General features: G+C 37.3%; 2 protein-coding genes and 1 long non-coding RNA gene across 3 annotated transcripts in view; all 3 read right to left on the bottom strand.

Annotated features, from left to right (window-relative positions):
- The window catches only part of LOC134801905 (uncharacterized), a 537,245-nt gene that overhangs the window by 97,163 nt on the left and 417,535 nt on the right, over positions 1-22,547 (bottom strand). The gene's annotated exons all lie outside the window — the stretch shown is intronic.
- Positions 1-22,547, bottom strand: part of LOC134801873 (uncharacterized) — a 399,153-nt gene that overhangs the window by 191,086 nt on the left and 185,520 nt on the right. The gene's annotated exons all lie outside the window — the stretch shown is intronic.
- Positions 1,326-22,499, bottom strand: LOC134801998 (uncharacterized). Its single transcript, XM_063774615.1, has 5 exons — positions 22,422-22,499; positions 18,344-18,403; positions 6,159-6,254; positions 5,606-5,731; positions 1,326-5,004 (listed from the first exon to the last, which is right to left on the bottom strand). Exons 1-5 carry the CDS (start codon positions 22,422-22,424, stop codon positions 1,453-1,455), a joined length of 3,837 nt encoding a protein of 1,278 aa, XP_063630685.1. The 5' UTR covers positions 22,425-22,499; the 3' UTR covers positions 1,326-1,452.

Genomic DNA, 22,547 nt, shown 5'->3' with positions numbered 1-22,547 from the left:
CCATTGGCCGAGTTGACGAGTGGTGCGGCGTTTTGTGAGATATTCAAGTGGAAATAAATTTTATTTTTAATTCCATTAACGTTTTTTATTTATTTTTTATTTGTGCGTTCTTTCCCTTTGCTTTGTGTGTACCAAGGCGCATATATTTTTTTTTGAAGTTACTACAACTGGGCAAAGACTCCTCTTATACTACTTTTATACAGATAGTATAATATCCAGCTTGATTCACGAAAGTTGGGACGAATGGAATGAACGTAACTTTCATTGTGTGAGTCTGTGAGTTACACAAGTATCGCTATACAATACAGTCAGAGCCACCATTTTGTTGGTTAATGTGATACACACACATATATTTTTTCATTCACTCATTCAATCCATTCGTACTCTTGTGAATCGACCTGTTTGTACGGAGCCGTACTGTGCCATGTACATAGCTGTCAAATTGACAAAAAAATAATTATTTTGTAAAGTTAGAAGTTAAATGAAAATAATTTGTAAAAAGTATAACCGTTTAATGAAAATAAGTTAAAACAAAACCTCCCCTATTTACATTTCCTTATTAAAATATAATAACTTACGACTATAATATCGAATAAGTTAGTAAATGACTTGAATAATAATAACAATAATTGAGTATTGTTTATAAACTCTGAACACAATTGTATCTCTCAAATATAAAAACAAAAACATTTCGTTCTTTTAATATACACCAAGTAACAATTCTATAGGTTATAGGTATACAAATTACACTATGTACAAAAACTAAGGTATTATACTACGTCTGAGTCTCTTAACTGTATCACAAATTATATGGATGCCATCCAAATTCTTCGCCGCGATAAATATGTACTTAGGTATCTACTTCCATAAACGCATTTTGGGATGCCATCGGTCATCAAATCATCCTATTTGTCGACGGCTAATAAACAGACTTGGGTAACTGGCGGCCTAGCCAAGGTGACAATCGCTTGCGCTTCGCCATCGAATCGCTTTGTGTCTCTCTATCACTCTTCCATATTAGTGTGACAGTGACACGTTGCGTTTCGTTCGCTACGTAGCGTTAGCGATTGGCATGGTGTCTACGGAGCCTGATCTTACGAAGCAAAGCTTCAGAAAATTGTCGATAGCTCCAAGGCAAGTGTGGTCTTAATAACTCTACCTACCTACTATCAGCAAAACGATATTTTTAAAGTAAGCTGATTTTTACAAAATTCATGAGTAGGTAGGTAGTTTAATAAAACTGTAAACTCTTGCATGGGACGATGTAGGTAAGTTTGTAAACAAATACGTCCTGATCGAGTAGGTACCATACTTTAAACATTAATAAAAGGCAAGATATGAATAGGTATAACTTTGACCTAAACTGTTATCACGTCAGAACTTATATGGTTAAATTTTTCTTAATCTGACTCTAGCGATGACCATGGGTAACATTTGTTTTAGACATTAATTCTAATCTTTCTTAATTGGGAAACCATCTAGATCAATCTCGGTGCTAGGGATCAGTGGTGGCTTAAACCCATATTCTATCCTTAAATTCGATACCTTCGGCGTCCTATCGGCTCTCCGCAATTTCAATTGTTCCGAATTAGGCATAAAATAGTTGTTATTCTGTTGTCCCCAATGCTGCTGTTCGTTGCGAACTGGCGGAGGACCGTAGTAGTCATTATGTCTGTTATTGTTATTGGTTAAATAGTGAATGTAGTTGGATAATGCTGGGTTCTTTTGGATTTCAAACTTGGGTGTATTATTGATATACTGGTAAGATGACGCATATAAATTCCCCCAGTGCGTTGTCTGCACAGAAGAAGCGGGCCTTCTATCTTTTAAATCTTTAACGTATTGGTTGTATTGAGCAGCGTAAGATTGTTGGGCCTTTTGGTCGGAATTATGTTGTATTTCGTTAAGATTTAAATTTGACGCTGGACTCGCTTGCTTGCGTTGTTCGGCAAACTGCTGATATCGGGGAACATTTTGTGTCTGCCCAGCGCCGTGCGGGTATGCATAGGTGTAGTAATCTTGGGGCTTTTCAAAGTGATATGGCACTCTAATGGGCACGTACACCGGCCTTTCAATCTTCTTTTCAACCGGGTATGGAACCTTAACGTGGACCGGTACTTCGACCGGGTAAGGCACCTTTTTCTCCACAATTTTTTCAACTGGATACGGCACACGCTTTTCAACTGGGTAAGGCTTGTCAACATATTTAGTCACAACTACCGGCTTTTCGACAATTTTCTCGACAACTTTTTCAACAGCGTACGGTACTTGAACTGGTACTTTTTTCTCAACAATCCTGTCAACCGGGACCGGGTAAGGCACTTTTCTCTCTACAATTCTGTCAACCGGATAAGGTTGAGGATAATGTACCGCAACCGGTACTGGCTGTGGCACTGGTACTTCGATATGTACCGGTTTCTCTACATATTTCGTAACTGTTACCGGTTTTTCGACAACCCTATCAACCGGGTACGGTATTCTTTTTTCCACCGGATAAGGGACAGGAACTTTAGTCTCGTAATGTACCGGGTAGGGTACCCGTTTTTCAACTTCATATGGAACCGGTACTTCTTTGTGCACTATTTTCTCAACTGTCACCGGTTTTTCTACCGCTACAGGGTATGGGACCCGGTGTTCTATTGGGATAGGGTACAAGACTTTTTTTTCGACGGGTACTCCTACTGGCACGGCTACCGGGGTAGGTACAGGGACTTGATGAACGACTTGTTTTTCAACAACCTTTTCTACAGGATAAGGGACGTGTACCGGTCGGTCGACATAAATTTTGTGCTCGACAGGATAGGGTACCTGTACCGGATATAAATGCGGTACTTCTACTGGGTAAGGTTTATTGACGAAACGGGTGACTTCAACTGGTCTGTCAACGATTTTTTCATATGGTACCGGTACAGCAACCGGCCTATCTACCGGCACGTGCTTTACGACTTCCACTTTTTCTGGATACGGTACTTCTTTCTCTATATATCTGTCAACGAATTTAGTGACCGGTACTTCCTTTTCAATAATGATGGGTTGAATAATTGGGTGATCTTGGTCTACACTATAAGTGTTATAAGGCCTTGCGTATTCATTCCTCTCATTACTACCGTCATTGGGTCTAATTTCGACTTCAGTCTGAATATTTTCACTTGGTTCTAATTGTTCTCTAGAATCATTTTGCTGATCATTAATTGAATTAGCGTTATTCCGGTTGTTCTTCTGTCCATAAGTGTCCTTAGACCTCAAAGCGTCAACGTAAGTATGATATAAAGACTTGGCAAAGTCTAATGGTCCCTTGTCATTACTTCTACCTTCATCTAAATACTCATGTACTTCAACATCATTTATGTGTGTAATGCTCAAAGGAATGGATTGCTGGATTTCTACAACAGTCTTTTCTCTGTGTGGGCTTTTCACTGTATCTGTTACGACTTCGCTATCTGAAACTTCATGATCATCCACAGTGTTGAATGTTCCGGAGTCATTCGCATTATAAAGTCTTAAAGCAACAGTGATAGGAGCAAGATACTTCTGGCTTATAGGTCTTGGCGTTACATTGACTAGGTCCTCAGAAGAAGATTGTCTCTCCTGACTGTCTTCACTATTCGTTAAATTCTCATCAATACTGTTTCTTACTCCAACAATCTCGTAGCCGTCTTGTAAGTACGGAACCATAGTTGAAACTAAATTGTTAACAATTTGGTCTTTGAAATTGTCATAATTAGAATCCTGAACAACTATAGGCGAGGCAAAAGTGTATTGATTTGCATTTGTTTTCAGAACATCCTCTTTATTCTGGTCATTCTCTAAGTTTTCTATTTCACTGTCAACAATGTTTTGTATTTTAGCTCTGACTGTGATTCTATTTCTTGGAGTAGATGGCACATTAGAATAGTTGTCATATTGAGTTTGTTCAGCATTTGCGTTTCTTGGAATATTTGGCTGGGCAGTAGAATAGATGTCATATTGAGTGTCATCAGTGATTTTGTTTCTTGGTGTGTTTGGTGATACAGTGGGATACTGGTCATATCGAGTTTCTTCAGTGATTCTGCTTCTTTGAGTATTTGGTGATACAGTGGGATACTGGTCATATCGAGTTTCTTCATTGATTCTGTTTCTTTGAGTATTTGGTGATACAGTAGAATAGTGGTCATATCGAGATTCTTCAGTGATTCTGTTTCTTTGAGTATTTGGTGATACAGTTGAATAGTGGTCATATCGAGTTTGTTCTGCTTTTAAGCTGAATCGTGGTTTTGGTTTGATGATATCATCATTATGTACATTGGTCTGTTTTTCAGCAGCGTGATTTATTTTGAGCAGATCTTCATTCGATATTATATCCTGTGTCGAAGCTACTAGTCTAGCAATCCGATCATCTTCTGTCGTGACACTGCGAATAGTCGTAGATGCTTCATTGTAATAATACCTTTCACTCCTTGCATTACCTCGAGGAGCCTCAACTTTGAAATGGACAGCTCCTCGATATGTCAACGGTCTCTCAGTACTTCTTATACCGTAATTACCATTAATATTACGAATGTCATACGTAGGAGTTTCAGCGTAGACACGTGTAGGTTTTTGTGAGTCATCCTTGTGTTCGTTAGGTCTTTCGTCTTCGTCAGTGCAATTGTGATCCTTGAAGACTTGAACAACATTGGTTGTCAGATGTTCATGATCTTGCTCAGCATTATCCTCTTTGTTTTGAAGAGGTTTAGAGCGTTCACTTTGCTTCGTCTCAAAATTCGTTACTTTATCACTAATTTGTTCGTTTAGTTGAATAGGATGAAGAGTTTGTATGTTGTAGTAGGCTGGTGTAGCTACATTGTTGTTATAGTAGTAGTTGGGTATTGTGTACTGGACATTTGCTTGTGGAAACTGTTGATCGCCGGAGGAGAACTGTTGTTGTAGGAGATATATATCGACGGGCTGCGCAGGAGTGGCGGGTGCTTGGGTTTGATTATCATTGGACGGTGATACTTGGTACAGTTGTGTTGTTACCGGCAACTGAAACAAGACAATTGTTTATTTTAGAAAATAAAGCCAATGCGGAGAAGACTGTCTACAAGCTCTTTCGTTATTTTTGCTTTTGTACATATCCTCCACTCCGGACACACCTTATCTTTGTACTTATTAGCAAAGAGAATTTGAAATAGAGAGTTACTGTCATGGTAAATTATGTAGCTATGTACAGAACATTTTCTGTCATCATTCGACAGACGATTAAAACTGTTAGAACGCCATTTGACTTTAATCATTATTCTTTCACTGATATGTGTTCACTTCTTAAATATTAATATTAACGCCATCTACCCGAGAGTAGGCTGAAGATTATGGCGCCATCGCTCGAAAAAATTGCACCATACCTTTGGCCTATAGTCGAGTAGATGGCGTTCATATTAATATTTGATAAGTTAACACATATCAGTGAAAGAATAAGGATCTGATTAAAGTCACATGGCGTTCTAACAGTTTTATTTTCAGTCTAAAGATGGCAGTAAATTTACAGTGGCTACATAATTTACTTTGACAATCCGTCTCTATGCACTCTATTCACTTTGTTATTAGCTAGGTTCGTTAAAATCCGTTGTCAATGGCCGAAACAAACCTGCGTGTTTGAAAACTGTAGCGCGCGTTCTCCAAGCGCTATGCTGGCGGTGTGTGTGCCGGTGTTCACGGAGACAGCGCCGTGGTAGCCGGTGTCGTCGGCCACGTAGCGAACCTCCTGCTCGTTCTGAAATGGATAAAAACAAGTTCAATATGTATATGGGTCATACGTAATCACCTAGTGTCACGTCTCCTCTTCTCCTGTAGGAATACTCAAAACTAAAAGCTTATAAAGCCAAATTTTCTGATTAAGCCCTTATTATCCGCGTAAAGGGGAACTCCTTTTCTAATAAACTGTGATATTGGGTGCATGTATGTATATATGTACACTGTGTGTGCTGTTGGTGTCACAGGAGTGACAACTTTTGCTTTAAAATCTGTGTACGAGTATAGTGTGCGTGACCCAGATCGGCAATCTGAACCCTATTGGATAAATTTACAAGTTACAATTTTACAAGTCCACTGAATTCCCTTTTAAAAAGAAGATACATGGTATGCTGAAGGTACTGGCATTAAAAGGATGATTCGGTATTATCCGTATAAACAAATGTTACCTGCGGCAGTTTGACATAGTAGTGTCCCGCGGTGCCGTCTCCCTGCGGCGTCAACTGCCAGCCCCACTCGTAGCCAACACCGTTCTGCTGAATTTTCTGTAAATTAATAAATAGCATTTAATTAATAAAGTAGATTAATAGTTTATGGACTTAACATATTTTTACTATATGTTGAGTCTTTTGAGAGTTAGGTAGGTTACTAAAATAAATAACCTAAAATAAGTATTGTAAGTACATAGGTATGTAGATACCTATTAAAGATAATTTAATTAAATACTATGCCCTCAAACGTAATTTTATTACGCTATTTAATACACAACCATTGACACCATCATACGTGTCTCCTTGTAACACAACAGCTCCGAACCTATACGTCGGGTCATCGGAATTTAAGGTAAAAACAATGAAATTATATCGCTGTAGACCCGTTTGTGTAATTAAATATGTATACATCGGTTACTTAACAGGTGTTCCACTTCGGAGATAAAGATTAGATTACTCTAATACAATTTATATAACGTTACAATTCAATATCCATGTCATTGTGTTGCGTAAAACACACGGTGACGCAATGGAGAGAGTTATTATTATCAATAATTGTTTTGGAAGTCGGAAGCGATCGAGTTATTATTTTTCATGTATGGGCGTTACTTTAACCATGCAAAGAGAAGTGGTTACTTGTTTCAATTAAATTTATCTATTTTATGGTGCATTTTATAGCTTCAGGGTATCTTTGAATATTAAGTATGATTAAACCACCTATTAATTTTGTAGGTAATGGTTTTCATTTCCTCGTCAAAAAGGTGTCTACCGAAAGTGATTTTCTAAGGAACAGACTTAAAAAAGAAGAAGGACTAACCTACCTGTATCTATAGGTTACCTATTTCCGAAGTGTGAAATGGGGCATGCTTATTTCACTGTTAATAAAAATCACATTCATGTGAAGATTGTTAATTGTTTTCAAAAATATGAGTTCTCTGATTTGAAATTGACTTTTTCTGCTCTCCGTGCGGAAAGCGTCAACTTTCGGCACGCTGCGCTAAAGGAGGTTGCCTCTTTCCGGCTCCATCGAACAGAAAAATAGTATGTACACGCTATACACAGCACGGCCAGTAAATAAGAAAACCTCAGGTCACATGGAATTACCAACCGAGGCGAAGCCGAGGGACATTTCTTACTTTACTGCCCTAGGTATATATTAGTACATTACGATACAAGTGGGAAAAGTAGGAAATAGCTTTTCGCACGTGTATTGTACAACGTTTTACAGTACATATGGCCCTTTAAATGTTTGAAATAGGCACGTATTGTCCTTAATCCCGCCCTAGGGCGGGAAAGTAGCACCATATGTACTGTAAAATATAATATTACATCATGTGAGGTTCTTAATCCTCTAAGTCACTCTAAGACATGTTGTAAATTTTACCAGGTATAAAAAAAATCTAAAGCTTTTTATTTATAGTCAATCGTAACTAACGTAACCGTTTGTAGCTATTACAAATCTTTTAACATCTTTCAATCAATAATCCAGTCACTCATGTCCAATCAAGTAATCATTGCCGCCCAATCACCGGACGAGCAAACAATCAAACATGCCACATAACATACATTTTACACTCCACTCTGTTTACCAACAAACCTGACCCGTCGCTTACGTAACATTTCAATTGCTCGAGCTTTTCAACTCGACCTTTTAAATCAAGTTTCGTTAAATCATGACAACTTGCAATTTGTGTTGTTGAATATAAAATGCTTAGCGTTTTTCTGATACAGACTGACATGGTCTAAAAATAAACTTTAGGGGCTTAATCGCCATTTGCACCATTCCACTAACCCGGGGTTAGCAGGTTAAACCGTTAACCCAGTGTCAAATTGTACTGGTAAACATGCTAACTCCAGGTTTAAGCGGTTAATCCCGGGTTAGTGAATGGTGCAAGTGACCCTAAGTGTTGTAGTCCAAATTTTTAGTCCGTTTGGTTAGGGTTAGGGAATGCAATACCGGGATACCAGGATCCCGAAATACCGGGATCCCGCATACAATTTGCGAGATTAATCCCGCTCGGAAATTAAGCGGGATCCTGCGGGATTTGCGGGATTGAGAAGCGACTTGGTTCTTACGTTTTACTACTAGTAACACGTGTGCGGACGTGTGCGCCTAGTGGCGAAAGTTCTTCACGGAGCCTAGATGCATCTGTGGACGAAGGGATAAGGACACGAAAGAGAATTTCGTCTGAATTTGTATGTTTTTTGGTACCGTTTGCATTGAGTAATATTTTGATTAAATATTAAAAAATAAACATTTATTTATATGAATGAATATTTTTGCTTTTGCTACATCAAGTGTTAAGTATGTTGGAGACGGTGTATTTAAAGAATTTCCAAGTACTGGCTACAGTATCTACTAGGAAACTTACGCTGTGTGTGGAAGTATTTTTTGAAAGCGGAAGATTCGCAGAGTGCAAGTTGTGTAAAGCAACGCAAATAATAAAACAACGGGGCATAACTATACCAGTAATGTCTAATAATTGTTCTTTAAGAAGTTAAATAAAGAACTTTTCATCACACTTGCAGTGCTTGTAAAAGGTGTTACTACTTACTACACGTAACGTAGGCAAATGCGGTCCATAAATCTTTAATTTCGACCTAGGGCTGTAATATATTTTTTCGTAAAACTTGCTAGGCGATGCGGTCCGTAAATCCAAAATTTGGACCTAGGGCTGTTGTAATGTACGTCCGAAATAAAGCAAAATTTTTATTTTTTTATTCACAGGTGTGATAAAAAACATTGTATGTGCCACGGTACACGAATTACGAATTCGTGTTAATTACGCCTTCAATTTACACTCGTTCGTAAATTCTTGTTTACCGCCCTTGATACACAATGTACTATTTCAAAATTTTGTTAACGTTTTCTTTTAAACCTTCAAATTTAGTACCAATTCGTAAAATAGTATAGTAACTCGCGGGATCCCGCAAATACCGGGATCCCGCGGGACTGAAAATGACAATCCCGTTAAATACCGGGATTGAATTCCTCATGCGGGATTGCATTCCCTAGTTACGGTTTTCAATACAACCGTAACCGTTCTATGACCGTAACAAAACAATTTTGGGGACACTTTTTTTCTCGTATTAGGATCGAAAGAACTCGTGATTCTGAGTGGAAAGAATATAAAAATTCCAAAATCCAAAATGCAAGTTGGGGGTACATCTTTAAATAGAAATGCCCCAATAACTCGTTACTGATACGTTAGTGTACCTATATAATATAATAATTGCACTAGATAAGATTATGACATTGGAAATTATATAGCGGCACGTAATAATAAATCAGTCCGAGCAGACTTAGAGTGATTTATTTCTAGTAAAATTTACAAGATATCAAAGTTCTACGAGCTTTGATAGCAATTAAAGATACCACTATAGGTAATGGATAGGCGCGATAGAAGATTAAACACCTACCCAACCGTCTGTCACCGTTAAAGCGTTCGCTAAATTTTATTGTATGGGAAGTTTTATACTACACTGTTGATGGACGTTAATCAGTCCGCTCCATGTGGTTGGTGCAACTGACCCTTAAACTTAGAATGTGAAATTGAGCCCGTAAAATGACCGAATTATAATGGGTGTGCAGTGCACAAGCAGGCTTCTATTTCGTTAAAACAATAATCAAGCGCTTTAAACTCTCGCGTTTTGTACACATATTTAATTACACAAACGGGTCTACCGCGATATAATTTCATTGTTTTTACCTTTAATTCCGACGTTTCAGCTGAGTTGCACCAGCTGTGGTGTGGTGTGATTAAAGGTAAAAACAATGAAATTATATCGCGGTAGACCCGTTTGTGTAATTAAATATAATAATCAAGCGATTATGTATAGTAGAAATAAATATTCTATGAGCAACGAAACAAAAGACAGATTTATACGTAGGTATAACAACTTTCAAATAATCGTAGGCTTTATCTAAAGATAAATATAACTTACAGCCGCTCACACTCTGCGACCAACTGACTTATGTGACCTTATACCTTAAATACTTCCGCCCTTCTTCCTCCAAGTGCAAAACCTAGGCATTGCCTTTGAAATGTTCACTTTCATGCGCGCTCCCGGGCACTTTTACTCTCGACACAGACCAACCCCTATAGACCGAGCTTATAGGACGACTCGCGGTCACCGCCCGTATGGTGTATAGGTCAAATATAAGATTGTTCGCGCGCCGCTCCGATCAGTTGCGCCCAAGATTACGACCTGTAAGCAGAGGCGAAGTATGTCCGTCCCTTTTCGTTAACTTGAAAATGCAATGCGCTATCCCTTTCCCTTTCGACTAGTGATGTGACGATGATGGTTTTTCAGTTGCGGAAACTTCGTGCTTCGTCATACCGTATTGTACCATTTTAGACATAATATATAGGTAACATGTTGTGTAAGTTTTTTTAGAATCCTCTAGGCCAGCGGAGCAGTTAGGTCACATGTCACGAGATGGACCTGATGATGAACTTCAAAGAAGTGCGAGGGAACTCGGTGTTGGTTTGTGATAGACATATGTTGTATGGGGTTTTTAGAATCCTCTAGGTGAGCAGTTAGGTCTCATGTCACGAGATGGACCTGATGATGAACTTCAAAGAAGTTCGAGGGAACTCGGTGTTGGTTTGGGATAGACATATGTTGTATGGGTTTTTTAGAATCCTCTAGGTGAGCAGTTAGGTCTCATGTCACGAGATGGACCTGATGATGAACTTCAAAGAAGTGCGAGAGAACTCGGAGTTGATTTGCATATGTTATTGGTCCATTTGAATATGTTTTCAATACAACCTTCTATGACCTTAATAAAACGGACAAAAGAAAATAATTGTATGAGATTTTGGCGACACTTTTTCTCGTATCGAAAGAGATTGCGATTCTGAGTGGAAATAATATAAAAATTCTAAACTTTAAAATTCAAGTTCTGGGTACTTTAAACAGAAATGCCCTAATATGTTAAGTAAAAATTTCAGGTACATTGTTAAATTACTTAATGAAATATTAAATTAATCAATAAGTATAATTATTAAGTAAGTTTACTCTAAGTATACTAAATTGGTAACAATTTTACCACAATAAATTTCGATGTCACTGGTAGCAGTACCCACTACCTGTAATGAACATGTCCCATCCCTACATTTACACGTGTCAGCGCGCCATGTTTAAAACGACCAATCGCAACGCCGTGGGCACCCCTCCCGCACCTCACAGTTTGGTGATTTGCGTCGGGAACAAAATGGCCAATATTAGGTTTCTAGAGGCGGTGTTCTGTGACTCTCGAGCAACATTCGCATCGGTCCAACATCGAACATGAAACTAGTATAGTTGGATCTACAATTACTTGAAATTGTTATGGAGTTTTAAACCACGCATACACTGGTTATTAATTGCGTTCGGTAATAGTTTTAACAGGGCAGCTTATAAGGAGATCGCGGATTATTTTTCAACAGAAGCCTAAAGGCCTATTAACTATTGAATGTGTTTGGACTTAGGACTGTTTAGAACGGATTAGGCGATGCCTTCCGCGAGTGAAAAGCCACATGTGTTTATGGTTTCCTGGTCTTCGGTATGGGCTTTGAACACCGGCTGTATAATGCGGTGTAATTAGGGCTTGCAATCCGGATATCCGGATAACCGCTTTATCCGGATATCCGTCCAATTTACTATCCGGATTTAGATGAGGTTGATATCCGGATAAAACGAATAATTCGAATACCATTTATGACAAAAATATCATAGAACGGATTAGGCGATGCCTTCCGCGAGTGAAAAGCCACATGTGTTTATGGTTTCCTGGTCTTCGGTATGGGCTTTGAACACCGGCTGTATAATGCGGTGTAATTAGGGCTTGCAATCCGGATATCCGGATAACCGCTTTATCCGGATATCCGTCCAATTTACTATCCGGATTTAGATGAGGTTGATATCCGGATAAAACGAATAATTCGAATACCATTTATGACAAAAATATCATTCAAATTTTTAAGAAAACTATTTAAAAAACGTTGGAAATTATAACGTAAACGATGTCGGTTGATTTATTTATTTATTTAGATACATTTTTACGGTATAGACACTGATCATTTAAATATTTCTCCTTGATTGTCGTCTACTCCCTTATTTTTTTTAATATTTGGGTACAATCTTATGCAGATCGACCTAGGTCCGTAAAACGTACAATTGAATGTACTTGTACCGTGTTCCTATCAAACGCGCTGCGCTGCATTATTGTTAGTGTCTGAATATATTATTAATAACGTGCGAAAGAAGTAAAATGGGTTCAACGGAGGAGAACTTCGGTTGATATTGAACTGCTGAACGAGATGCAGTAGCTGTTTAGCAGATATGATAAGAAAGTTAATGAAAGCCTTGATTGACCTTAAATGCAATGTAATATCTCAGCAGTTAGAAGACGTAATCGATTCTCTAAATATCATCAAAACCACGGCCAGTACCATATGTCAATAAGACGCCAATTTCTTAACTGAAGAAGAGTTTCACCATAATTAAATGATTCATGGTTGTTAAATTTTAATGAATTAAACGTCACATATCTTGTGATCATCTGAAGTCACTTAAGAAATTAATTTCGCAGTGCAGGGTGCCGGTGCCGTATTAAGCGGAGGGTTGAAGTATCTCCATAAACTATATTATTATATTGTTAAAAAATAAAATTTGTCGAAGGTTGATGTCACAGTATCTAAAGCTTCAGAGAAAAAAATTACCAAGTGAAATTAGGACAATAAAATTTCGACGAAAAGGTAGACCTCCTAAAAATACCCTAGCATTTGTGTTACGCAACCTTTTATACGTAAAATTTGATTCTATTAAGTACATTTTTTATAAAGTTCGTGTGAGTTTTGTTAAATAAAAAGCAAGTATTCGAATTATCCGTTTTATCCGGATATCCGGATAGTAAAATTATAAATATTCGAAATATCCGGATACAAAAAATGGACGGATAATGCAAGCCCTAGGTGTAATGAAACTTTGTACTGTACATTCCAATCATACTTATCTATAGTTGGGCATTTCTATTTAAAGTTGTACCCCCAACTTGCATTTTAGATTTTGGAATTCTTATAACGTTTTACACTCAGAATCACGAGCTCTTTCGATCCTAATACGAGAAAAAATGTGACCCCAAAATTTCATACAATTTTTTTTTTTCCGTTTTGTTACGGTCATAGAAGGTTGTATTGAAAACCGTCGCAAACGGACCAAAAATTGTGGGCACACTTTTTTTTCTCAGTAAAAATGGAAAAAGCTCGCGATTCTGACTAGAAATAATATAAAATTTTCCCATTTTTAACACATACATTTTTGGTACAAGTTTAAATACAAATAAATGCCCAGTTTAGAGAATTCTCTTCCACAATTCCCAGTTCACTCTATGTACTGTACGGATATGATGGTCGTTCTTGTCTACGTGACAGCGTGATAAAACGGTGTCCGTCACTTCCAATCCCGTCGTGTTAAAAAGTGACGGTAATTTTATCACGTGGATAAAGCCATCCATAATATATACACCTTGAACAATTTACCTTTATAGGGACAATGAGATCTTGGTCACTTTTTCTTTAGTATCGACATCTATTTCAGTTTATAATTTACCTTTTATAGTAACAAGTGCAAAAGAGTGTCATACTTTCTTTAGGTACTATTCTGTCATCATCATTCTTCGCCAGTACACCCGTCTACCATCTATTGCCCAATGCTGGGATTGCTGGGCATAGGCCTCATCTTTTTGTACAACAGAGTTTGGGCTATAGCCTCCAAGCTAGTCAAATGCGGAGTGAGAACTTCTCATGCCTTTGAATTTCTTCTCAATGAAAAGGTTTTTATTTTTTGTACCTTTTAAAGTGTGCGTTTTACAGGACCTTTAGTAAATTGTCTTAGTTGGCTTAGTAATGAAGAAAATACTGGCTCATATTGGTGTTTTATGACATACAATCAATTAATACATTTTGTTTGCAAGGGAGGTATAGGTATATTACGCTACAACTTATTGCCGTGTACCTACGCATCGTCATCGCGTCGTCAAAGCATTGCAATTGCACCCCGGCGATTGCTATCTGACCTTCCAACCGAAGGGAGAACCTAGGCCTTACTAGTCCGGTTACCTCAAGAAAAGTTATTAAGTATTACAATATCAAACGATATTTCATACAAAAGTTCTACGATTGTCTCTCTACATTCCGTCACACTTAGAACAATCATAATTTCACAATGGAAATCATCGATCGGTTTTTGCTTGTAAACTGCTTCTGTTCTTAATGACACCGGAACCTCTATTACAAAACATTGCAGGAAGTGGAACAAAGACGTGTATTGGTACTGGTAATGATATGTTTAGTGTTGAACACGGCGGCGTTACACTCGCTTTTCCGATTAAGTATAGTAGATATAGGTACATCACACGACCTGATTTTTTTTTTGAAATTCTTAGGGCCAGTTGCACCAACCACATTTAGCAGACTGATCAACGTCAGCCGGCGCCCCCCGGCGCTTTACTATGAAACTTTCCATACATAAAAATTTAGCGAACTCTTTAACGATACGAACAGTTTGGTGCAACCGACCCTTAGTCCAAATCTCAGATTTTACCGTACAAAAAGACATGCGCTATAGACAATATCTGAATTTATTCAGGCTCTTCAGGCATTTCTGAAAAAATCAGCTCGTGGGTTATTTGACTTAGGTTAGGTCTACTGCGTGCAAGTATTCGTATTTGGCTAACATTTATCACATGCTTAGTTAGAATTAACCAAACTAAAACGGGGAGAATATGGAAAATTGCAGTTGGTTGAGATTGGTCATACGTTTATAATGGAGTGCGAGTGGAGTCTTCTCTTGTGATATCTTTAAATGGTTTTTTTTGTGTGTTCCTCAGCATGTTATACTGGGACCTTAAAACTGCCGAGAGACAGTCTCGAAACATACCAGACCGTCTATCCGGCACAAATGTTTTCTTTACAATGTAAATAAATAAATACTATGTAACCTTTGCAAAAATTAAATACTTTTATTTATGCTAAAATACTTATTGCAATTGTTTATTTTATTTCAAAGAAACTATCTATGTGTAACATATTGAATATAAAATAACTTATTAAAATAAACTAAAACTACAAAGAAATTAAAATTAATACTAAAATAAAAGAAACTTTATGCTTAGTATAGTACATATAAGTATTTATAGTTGGTTAAGTTATAACCATTCCTCCCTGAAATATCTGCGAAGTATCATCCTCTCTCATCAATTGTGATTGATCTTAATACAAACTATAAAAAAAAAACTAAAGGACACCCTAGCCTAGACAATAACTAACGGATAGATTGATAAGTAGGTGTGGGAAGTTAACACTGACGCAGTAAATCAACAATCAAGGAAGGTATTTCACCTGTCGTCGCACAGTTTAGGCGCTCAATCACTCGGACAGACAGACCGATAGGAAGTTCCTTTCACTCGGAACCCAGAGCTTTATGTAAGCATTATGCAATGTTAGTAAGTTTAGTTTAATCGGCCCTTAAACTGTTCTGGTTAAGCTTGTTGGTTTTAGAGCTTTATACATAATAGTTAAACGATAGTGATAGTACTCGTAAGATAAAGAGGAAATGATTAATGTTTTGTTCGTATACTGGTACTCTGAAACTATCATATAACGTAATAAAACATCCAGCCGGTAGTATCTCCGCAGTTTATTTCCGTAATTTCGTTTATTGAAGAGCGTTTTAAGTATCTACTGTATTCATCTTTTTTATTATGCGGTGCGCAATAAATATATTTTATTATAACTACAAATATATTTTTTAGTACTACATCCGTGTATTTAATAGCTATTTACTTCGATATATGACTTATAAATAAGTTAGGTACAATAAAATATGCTTAATTTAAATCTCTAATGTTAACATTAAAGTTTTTTGTAATTAAAGTGATGTTCCATTGTTTGTCTTGGTAACTAAGAATAATTATTACATAATTAGAAATTACAAACAGATATTAAAAATAAATATTATATACTAATACTATCATTAAGTATATTTAAAAAAATAATAGAATAAAACAAAAAGAAGCCAATGCAGCACGTAACAGTCTCCAAAACGCATCCATCACGAAAGCAATTACAGTTCGAAACTTAAAACAAAAGAGTTACGCCACCTCGCTAATTAACGCAAAAAGCCGAACAGCTGTACCAGAGATAATAGAGAGTCATAGATAATAAACAATAGACAATAAGATCGGATTGTTATTAATAGTCGAGAACTCGAGACGGCACGCGCGGGCGAGCGTGGCGTAAGTCACTTGCGCTTTTCATCTCGGTAAGTTGCCGTGAAGAAATTGATATTGATACTTCTCGTGTGTAATTAATACATATCTAATACCTATAGGTAAATTAAACTAGCAATTCTTGTTTATATAATTATGTATATATATATATATATATTTCGGGGATCTCGGAAACGGCTCTAACGATTTCTATGAAATTTGCTATATCGGGGGCGAAAAATAAATAAATAATAAATAAATATTATAGGACATTTTTACACAAATTGACTAAGCCCCACGGTAAGCTCAAGAAGGCTTGTATTGTGGGTACTCAGACAACGATCTATATAATATAAAAATATTTAAATACATAGAAAACAACCATGAAGTAGGAACAAATATCTGTATCATCATACAAATAAATGCCCTTACTGTTTTTTAAAAAGCATTTTTCAATTAAAAGACACATCAAGATTGTTTACCTTTTTTCTAATGCTAAAATACGAACTATAGCTAATAGGTCTTACCTCTGGGAAAACGAGCATTTTTGAGTTTATATATGTGAGCAAAGCTGGGTCTCCCAGATATTTTGTATTTAATTGAGATCTAGACATACATACTAGCATTACTAGCACATTTTCATAAACTTTTTTTCTCCTAGAACTCCTTGTATCAGAAAATGACATTGGCTTGCTTTACCTACAAGTGAAAAGTTTTCCTGAAATGGCCTCAAAGCGGTTGGCCGGTCTACTAACTTTCTAGGCATTATCGGGTTGGCAACTGACATAGGTTTATAGGTGGCGACAACGTATTAGGTTTTACCTGTACCTGCATGCAAAGGCCCGTTTGGCCTAGGGCCTGTTTCTCAAAAGCTTGTAACTCGTAATACAAGTGGAAGTCCCTTTCTAACAAAAGCTGACAAAGTGACATCCGCTTGTATTACAAGTTACAAGCTTTTGAGAAACAGGCCCTAGGCCAGAAAATTTCAGTAGGATTGACAGTGTGAAACCTATGCTGGCGCCATCTGTAAAATGACCGGGCAACCACATTTCACGTAGTGAATGTCTGGCCTCGCTCCCTCCTGTATCTCGGGTCGGGTTTATGCAGATTCCATTGTACGACTGCGAGCAGGAAGCGATACTGCAATGTCGTTTATATACGTATATGTGCGGCACTTTCTCCGGACAAGGTTCGATGCTTCGGTCCGTTTCAATCTAGGGATTTTGAAGGATTCCTAGTCGAATACTGATTTGACTTTCACAATCTTTGTACTCATTATTATTTACTAAAATGGGACTTTATTGCATATATTATAAAGTGTATAAATTTTCTAAGACAGCGTTGTTCCCGTAGTCTCGGTCTTGTCGTTGTGACCAGTCTTCTCTCCGGGACCACGGGGACAACGCCGTTTTCAAAATTATACACCTATACCAACCTATACCTTCCTCAAGAATCACTCTATTGATAGATGAAAACCGCATGAAAAATCTGTTCAGTAGTTTTTGGGTTTGTCGCGAACATCCAAACAAACACATAAACAGACAGACGCGGCGGAGGACTTTAGGTATTTTATAATGTGTTGTTTTGTAAACTATGTGAGCTATGCAATAAAAAGTACCTATTGTATTGTATTGTATAATTTGTGGTTTGTCCTACCAAAGACTTTCGGAACTTATGTACCTACGGAATATTATTTGATATGAGGACCAGTAGCTTTTCAGTGAAGGAAAACATCGTGTGGAATCCTGCATACATCTGTAAAGAAATTCAAAGGTATGGGTAGCCCCCAACCCACAATGGGCCAGTGTGGGAAATAGCTAAAGCACTGTGCTGTGCCCAGCAGTGGGACGTATATAGGCTGAAGGATTATATACCCAGTGGAACTTACCGTGTGCGTAGTCTGTGAGTACGCGCCGGATATGGTCAGCGCCATCCACACTCGCACCCACTGTAAACAAACAAACAAACAATGTTATAAAAAACATATATGAACTTCAATGAAGTACATGTAGAATATAGAAATCTGACAGATTTAACAAATATTTGTCTAATGAAATGGATGAGACTCAGCGAAACCGCTGATTTTCAGTCATGCAATTTTGCAGCTCGCTGTACGTCCAAAAATAACTGTGATTTAAGGTCAATGTGGCTAATTCCGTCATAGGGCCTATTCCGTCCACGAGCGTAGGTATATTTCTTTTATTTTCAATCGTAGGAAAAAAACTATTTCCTTATAATTAGACGAAATTATCAATGTTGTTCGAGAAAAACGCCAGTGGACGGAATAGACCCTATGACGGAATTAGCTACATTGAACTTACCTACGTTTTCCCCTTCATTTTTCTAGTGCTTTATTTCGTGGTTGATGCGAAATAATTAGATTTTAACTACAATCGATAATATCGTCATCCTTATAGTGCTTAAGGGCTGATTTAGACGGCGCGCGAACTCGAATACGATTTTAGTTACATTGAGGACTATTGGTTAGGTACATCCAATTCAGCCGACCAATCAAATACCGCAATGTAATGAAACTCGCATGCGAGTTCTCGCACCGTCTAAATGAGCCTTAACTTAAACTAGAAAACACCCTGAATGTTCACCCGATATCATAATCCAATTTTCACCTCTAGCTTTCATTCCAGTCATCCAATATTTATTTATGGCCGCCTATTTATAGTGATATTTGCATAGCAGTCGCGTAATCAGTGTCTATGTCAAGATTATTATGTCTCTAGGTCATTTACTAGTTTCTAGTCAGTCCTTATTCTGGACTAGATTATCCTATATCATACGAAAGTTGTCTGTAGTTAATAATATAAGTGCTGTCTTTAGTCAATTAACTAAGGAAGTTGCCATTTATATCTTGAACTAGAACATGTTATCTTGCAATGGTGTTTTGCAGGTGTTTTTAAGAGCCCATCAACGAGCACACTAGCGCCACTGCTAAATCGTTATTATTTAAATTAAACGATGGGTATTTAAAAAAGGGGGCCGCTACGGCTATCAAATAAGTTTTTATGTTGCTGGATTCGTCAATCTATGCGTCCAAAGTTAAAACGGCCGTTTTTGTTTTGAGTTTATATATCGACGAATCCAGCAACATAAAAACTAGGTAGGTAGTTTGATGTATTCAAAAGGCACTTAAATACAAAATACAGTACGTAACGGCCCCCTTTTTAAATACCTATCGTTTAATTTAAATAATCACGATTATTTAGCAGTGGCGCTAGTGTGCACGTTGATGGGCTCTTAAATGTTGTGTAGCTAATTTCTGATAGTAAGAGCAGATACCTTACTTCAAAATAAATAATATATACCTACGTTAATCGTCATAATAATTAGGCTTTCTTGATCCCTACTAATTAGTTCCTAAAGTTAGGTCCTAAACATTTGATAATGATAACTGTAAGTAGTTGGTTTATTTAAATACGAACTTTGAGATAAAGATAGTTTATTTTCAAGTAGGCATATTACAATGCACTTATGAACGCCAAATAAAGCCACGCTGGCTTTAACCCTACACCTCTGCCCGAGAGGATGTAAATCCCTTCTAAAAACGTCAATTTAATAATATTTATGATATAAAATACGATTAATTTATTAAATACCAAGACTATAAACATCTCAACTATCGTAGGGTAGGGCGGGCTGAATGTTTTACGGCTGAAAGTACTTTCTATGCTATGTCAGTGATAGCAGATCGTTATCGACTTAAATGGTAATTTATTAGCTTATATTTAACATTGCGATCGTTGTTAACTATATAAATGTGGAGATAAATGGGAAGTGCCCTTAGTTTTAAGTTAAGTTAAGTTACATTGCGTCTACAGATGTAGTACATAAATATTTTCCATCGTATTTTCACGGAAATTTACGAACGTGTCTTGCTATTTCAGTCAGTTTCGGTACACAAAGTACTGACGTTGACTGAAGTAGCATGACAAATACGAACAATTATGCACTATATATCTGTAGTCTACAACGAACTAGAATAACTATAGAAGTCTGACTACTCAGAAAGGAGTCAACTGTAAGTACTGCATGCACGATGATGATGAGTTCATTATTTTAGATAAAGGTGACATTCAGATGGTGACATGTATGTCTGTTGCGGGCGTCGTAGTTGCCGCCGCTGTATCTTGATTGGCTAAAATAAAATGCTGTAGGTACATATGACAAACCTCTTACGCGGCACAACAATATATGATATTGTCTAGAGATGCACCGGATATTCGGTTACTATCCGGTATCCGGCCGGACAATTTAAACGTTCCATTGACTTGCACGCGCACTCATTTCCAACCTAAAAATTTGTCCGCGCGAATATTCACTAGGAAACAGGTCAAACGTGCAGAATGCACACCTGAAAAATCGAAATATAGGTATAGTCCCGCTGGCCGAATATTCGGCGGCCGGATACCGGATATTCGGTCGATGGTCAGGCCGAATATCCGGTATCCGGCCAAACAACTATCCGTTGCAACTCTAATATTGTCATCATTTTATTTTAGCCAATCACAGCGGCGGCAACGACGACGCCGCAACAGTCATACATGTCACCATCTGAATGTCACCTTTATCTAAAATGATAAACAGTAAGCCCGTCCAGATATTTATGAGCATTTTGCGTGTCGCAAATCACAAAACTATTTATTCCATTACTAAAGCATTTTCGAATGATATTGTGTATTTCATTTTATTTTAATTTGATGATCATTATGAGATATCCATGCTTAGTCGTATTGACATTGTTTTTTCATTTCATATTATTTGACATTGTTAAAAAAAATTAGTTAATTAATTGACTGTTTATAATTGTTTTAAATTGTGTATTGCTTGACATTTGTATAACTATAATCAATTGTTATTTTCCTACCTGACGATCATAATATAAATTCGTATAAATTAGTGTAAAATAATTTATATTGTAATTTAATATAATGATCGTCGAATAAATAAATCTAAATCTATTTAAGCTAATAATTATGATTTACGAGCATTGAAAAACGCTACATGAAAAATCGCTGCATTAAAAAAGACGATTAATGCAATTTGCGATCGTGATAAAATGCGATGTGAAAATTCGCTACTCGGAAAATATGCTTTTGTGAAAATTGTCTAACAAATCATAATTGATTATCAGAGTAATTTATTGATAAGTACAATTATTATTCTTAAGCAATATTGAATTGTTGGAGAAATATCAAATTTAATAATCAGAATTTAAAATAAATGCTACCGTTCAAATTCAGAATTAGGGTAACATTCCATTTCTGACCGCAGCTGCACTACTAGTACGAAACGCGTCGGTGTTATTGTCAATTTCCATAGTAAAATTAACGGTAGTGCTGCTGTCGTTGGAAATGGACTGTCACCTTTAGGGTAACATTCCATTTCTGACCGCAGCTGCACTACTAGTACGAACGTATCGGTGTTATTGTCAATTTCCATAGTAAAATGAATGGTAGTACTGCTGTTGTTGGAAATGGACTGTCACCTTTAGGGTAACATTCCATTTCTGACCGCAGCTGCACTACTAGTACGAACGTATCGGTGTTATTGTCAATTTCCATAGTAAAATGAATGGTAGTACTGCTGTCGTTGGAAATGGACTGTCACCTTTAGGTACTGCAGCAGTATTGCAGTGAGACATTACTGCCGACTGCATTACTGCCACAAATGTCGAACATGTTGCTGTCCGGAATTTTGACATTTGCGGCAGTAATGTCACGCTTCCGAAATGCTGGTGCAGTCTGAGATCAAACGGTACCTTAGCGCCATTTGCTCCAATCCACTAACCCGGGGTTAACCGGTTGTGTGTCAAATTGTACTAGTAACCATGGTAACTTCAGGAACATAGGTTCCTCCCTACCGGTAACCGGTTATAGAACCGGTTAACCCCGGGTTAGTGAATGGTGCAAGTGGCCCTTAGTGTTGCTACTGTTAAATGTAAGTATACGAACCATGATTGTAGTCGAGCCAGTGTGCGCTGAGGTTTAGTGTTACCTTCTTCTGTTGATCAGAATTCCTGAAAAAAAAAATGAAGTGTTGTAAAAAAAGTTGGCAATTTCTTCTTCAGGGAAACGCGG

The sequence above is a fragment of the Cydia splendana genome, chromosome 23, assembly GCF_910591565.1.
Source record: "Cydia splendana chromosome 23, ilCydSple1.2, whole genome shotgun sequence".
Classification (NCBI taxonomy): Eukaryota; Metazoa; Arthropoda; class Insecta; order Lepidoptera; family Tortricidae; genus Cydia; species Cydia splendana.
This window is presented reverse-complemented; position numbering and strand designations above follow the sequence as displayed.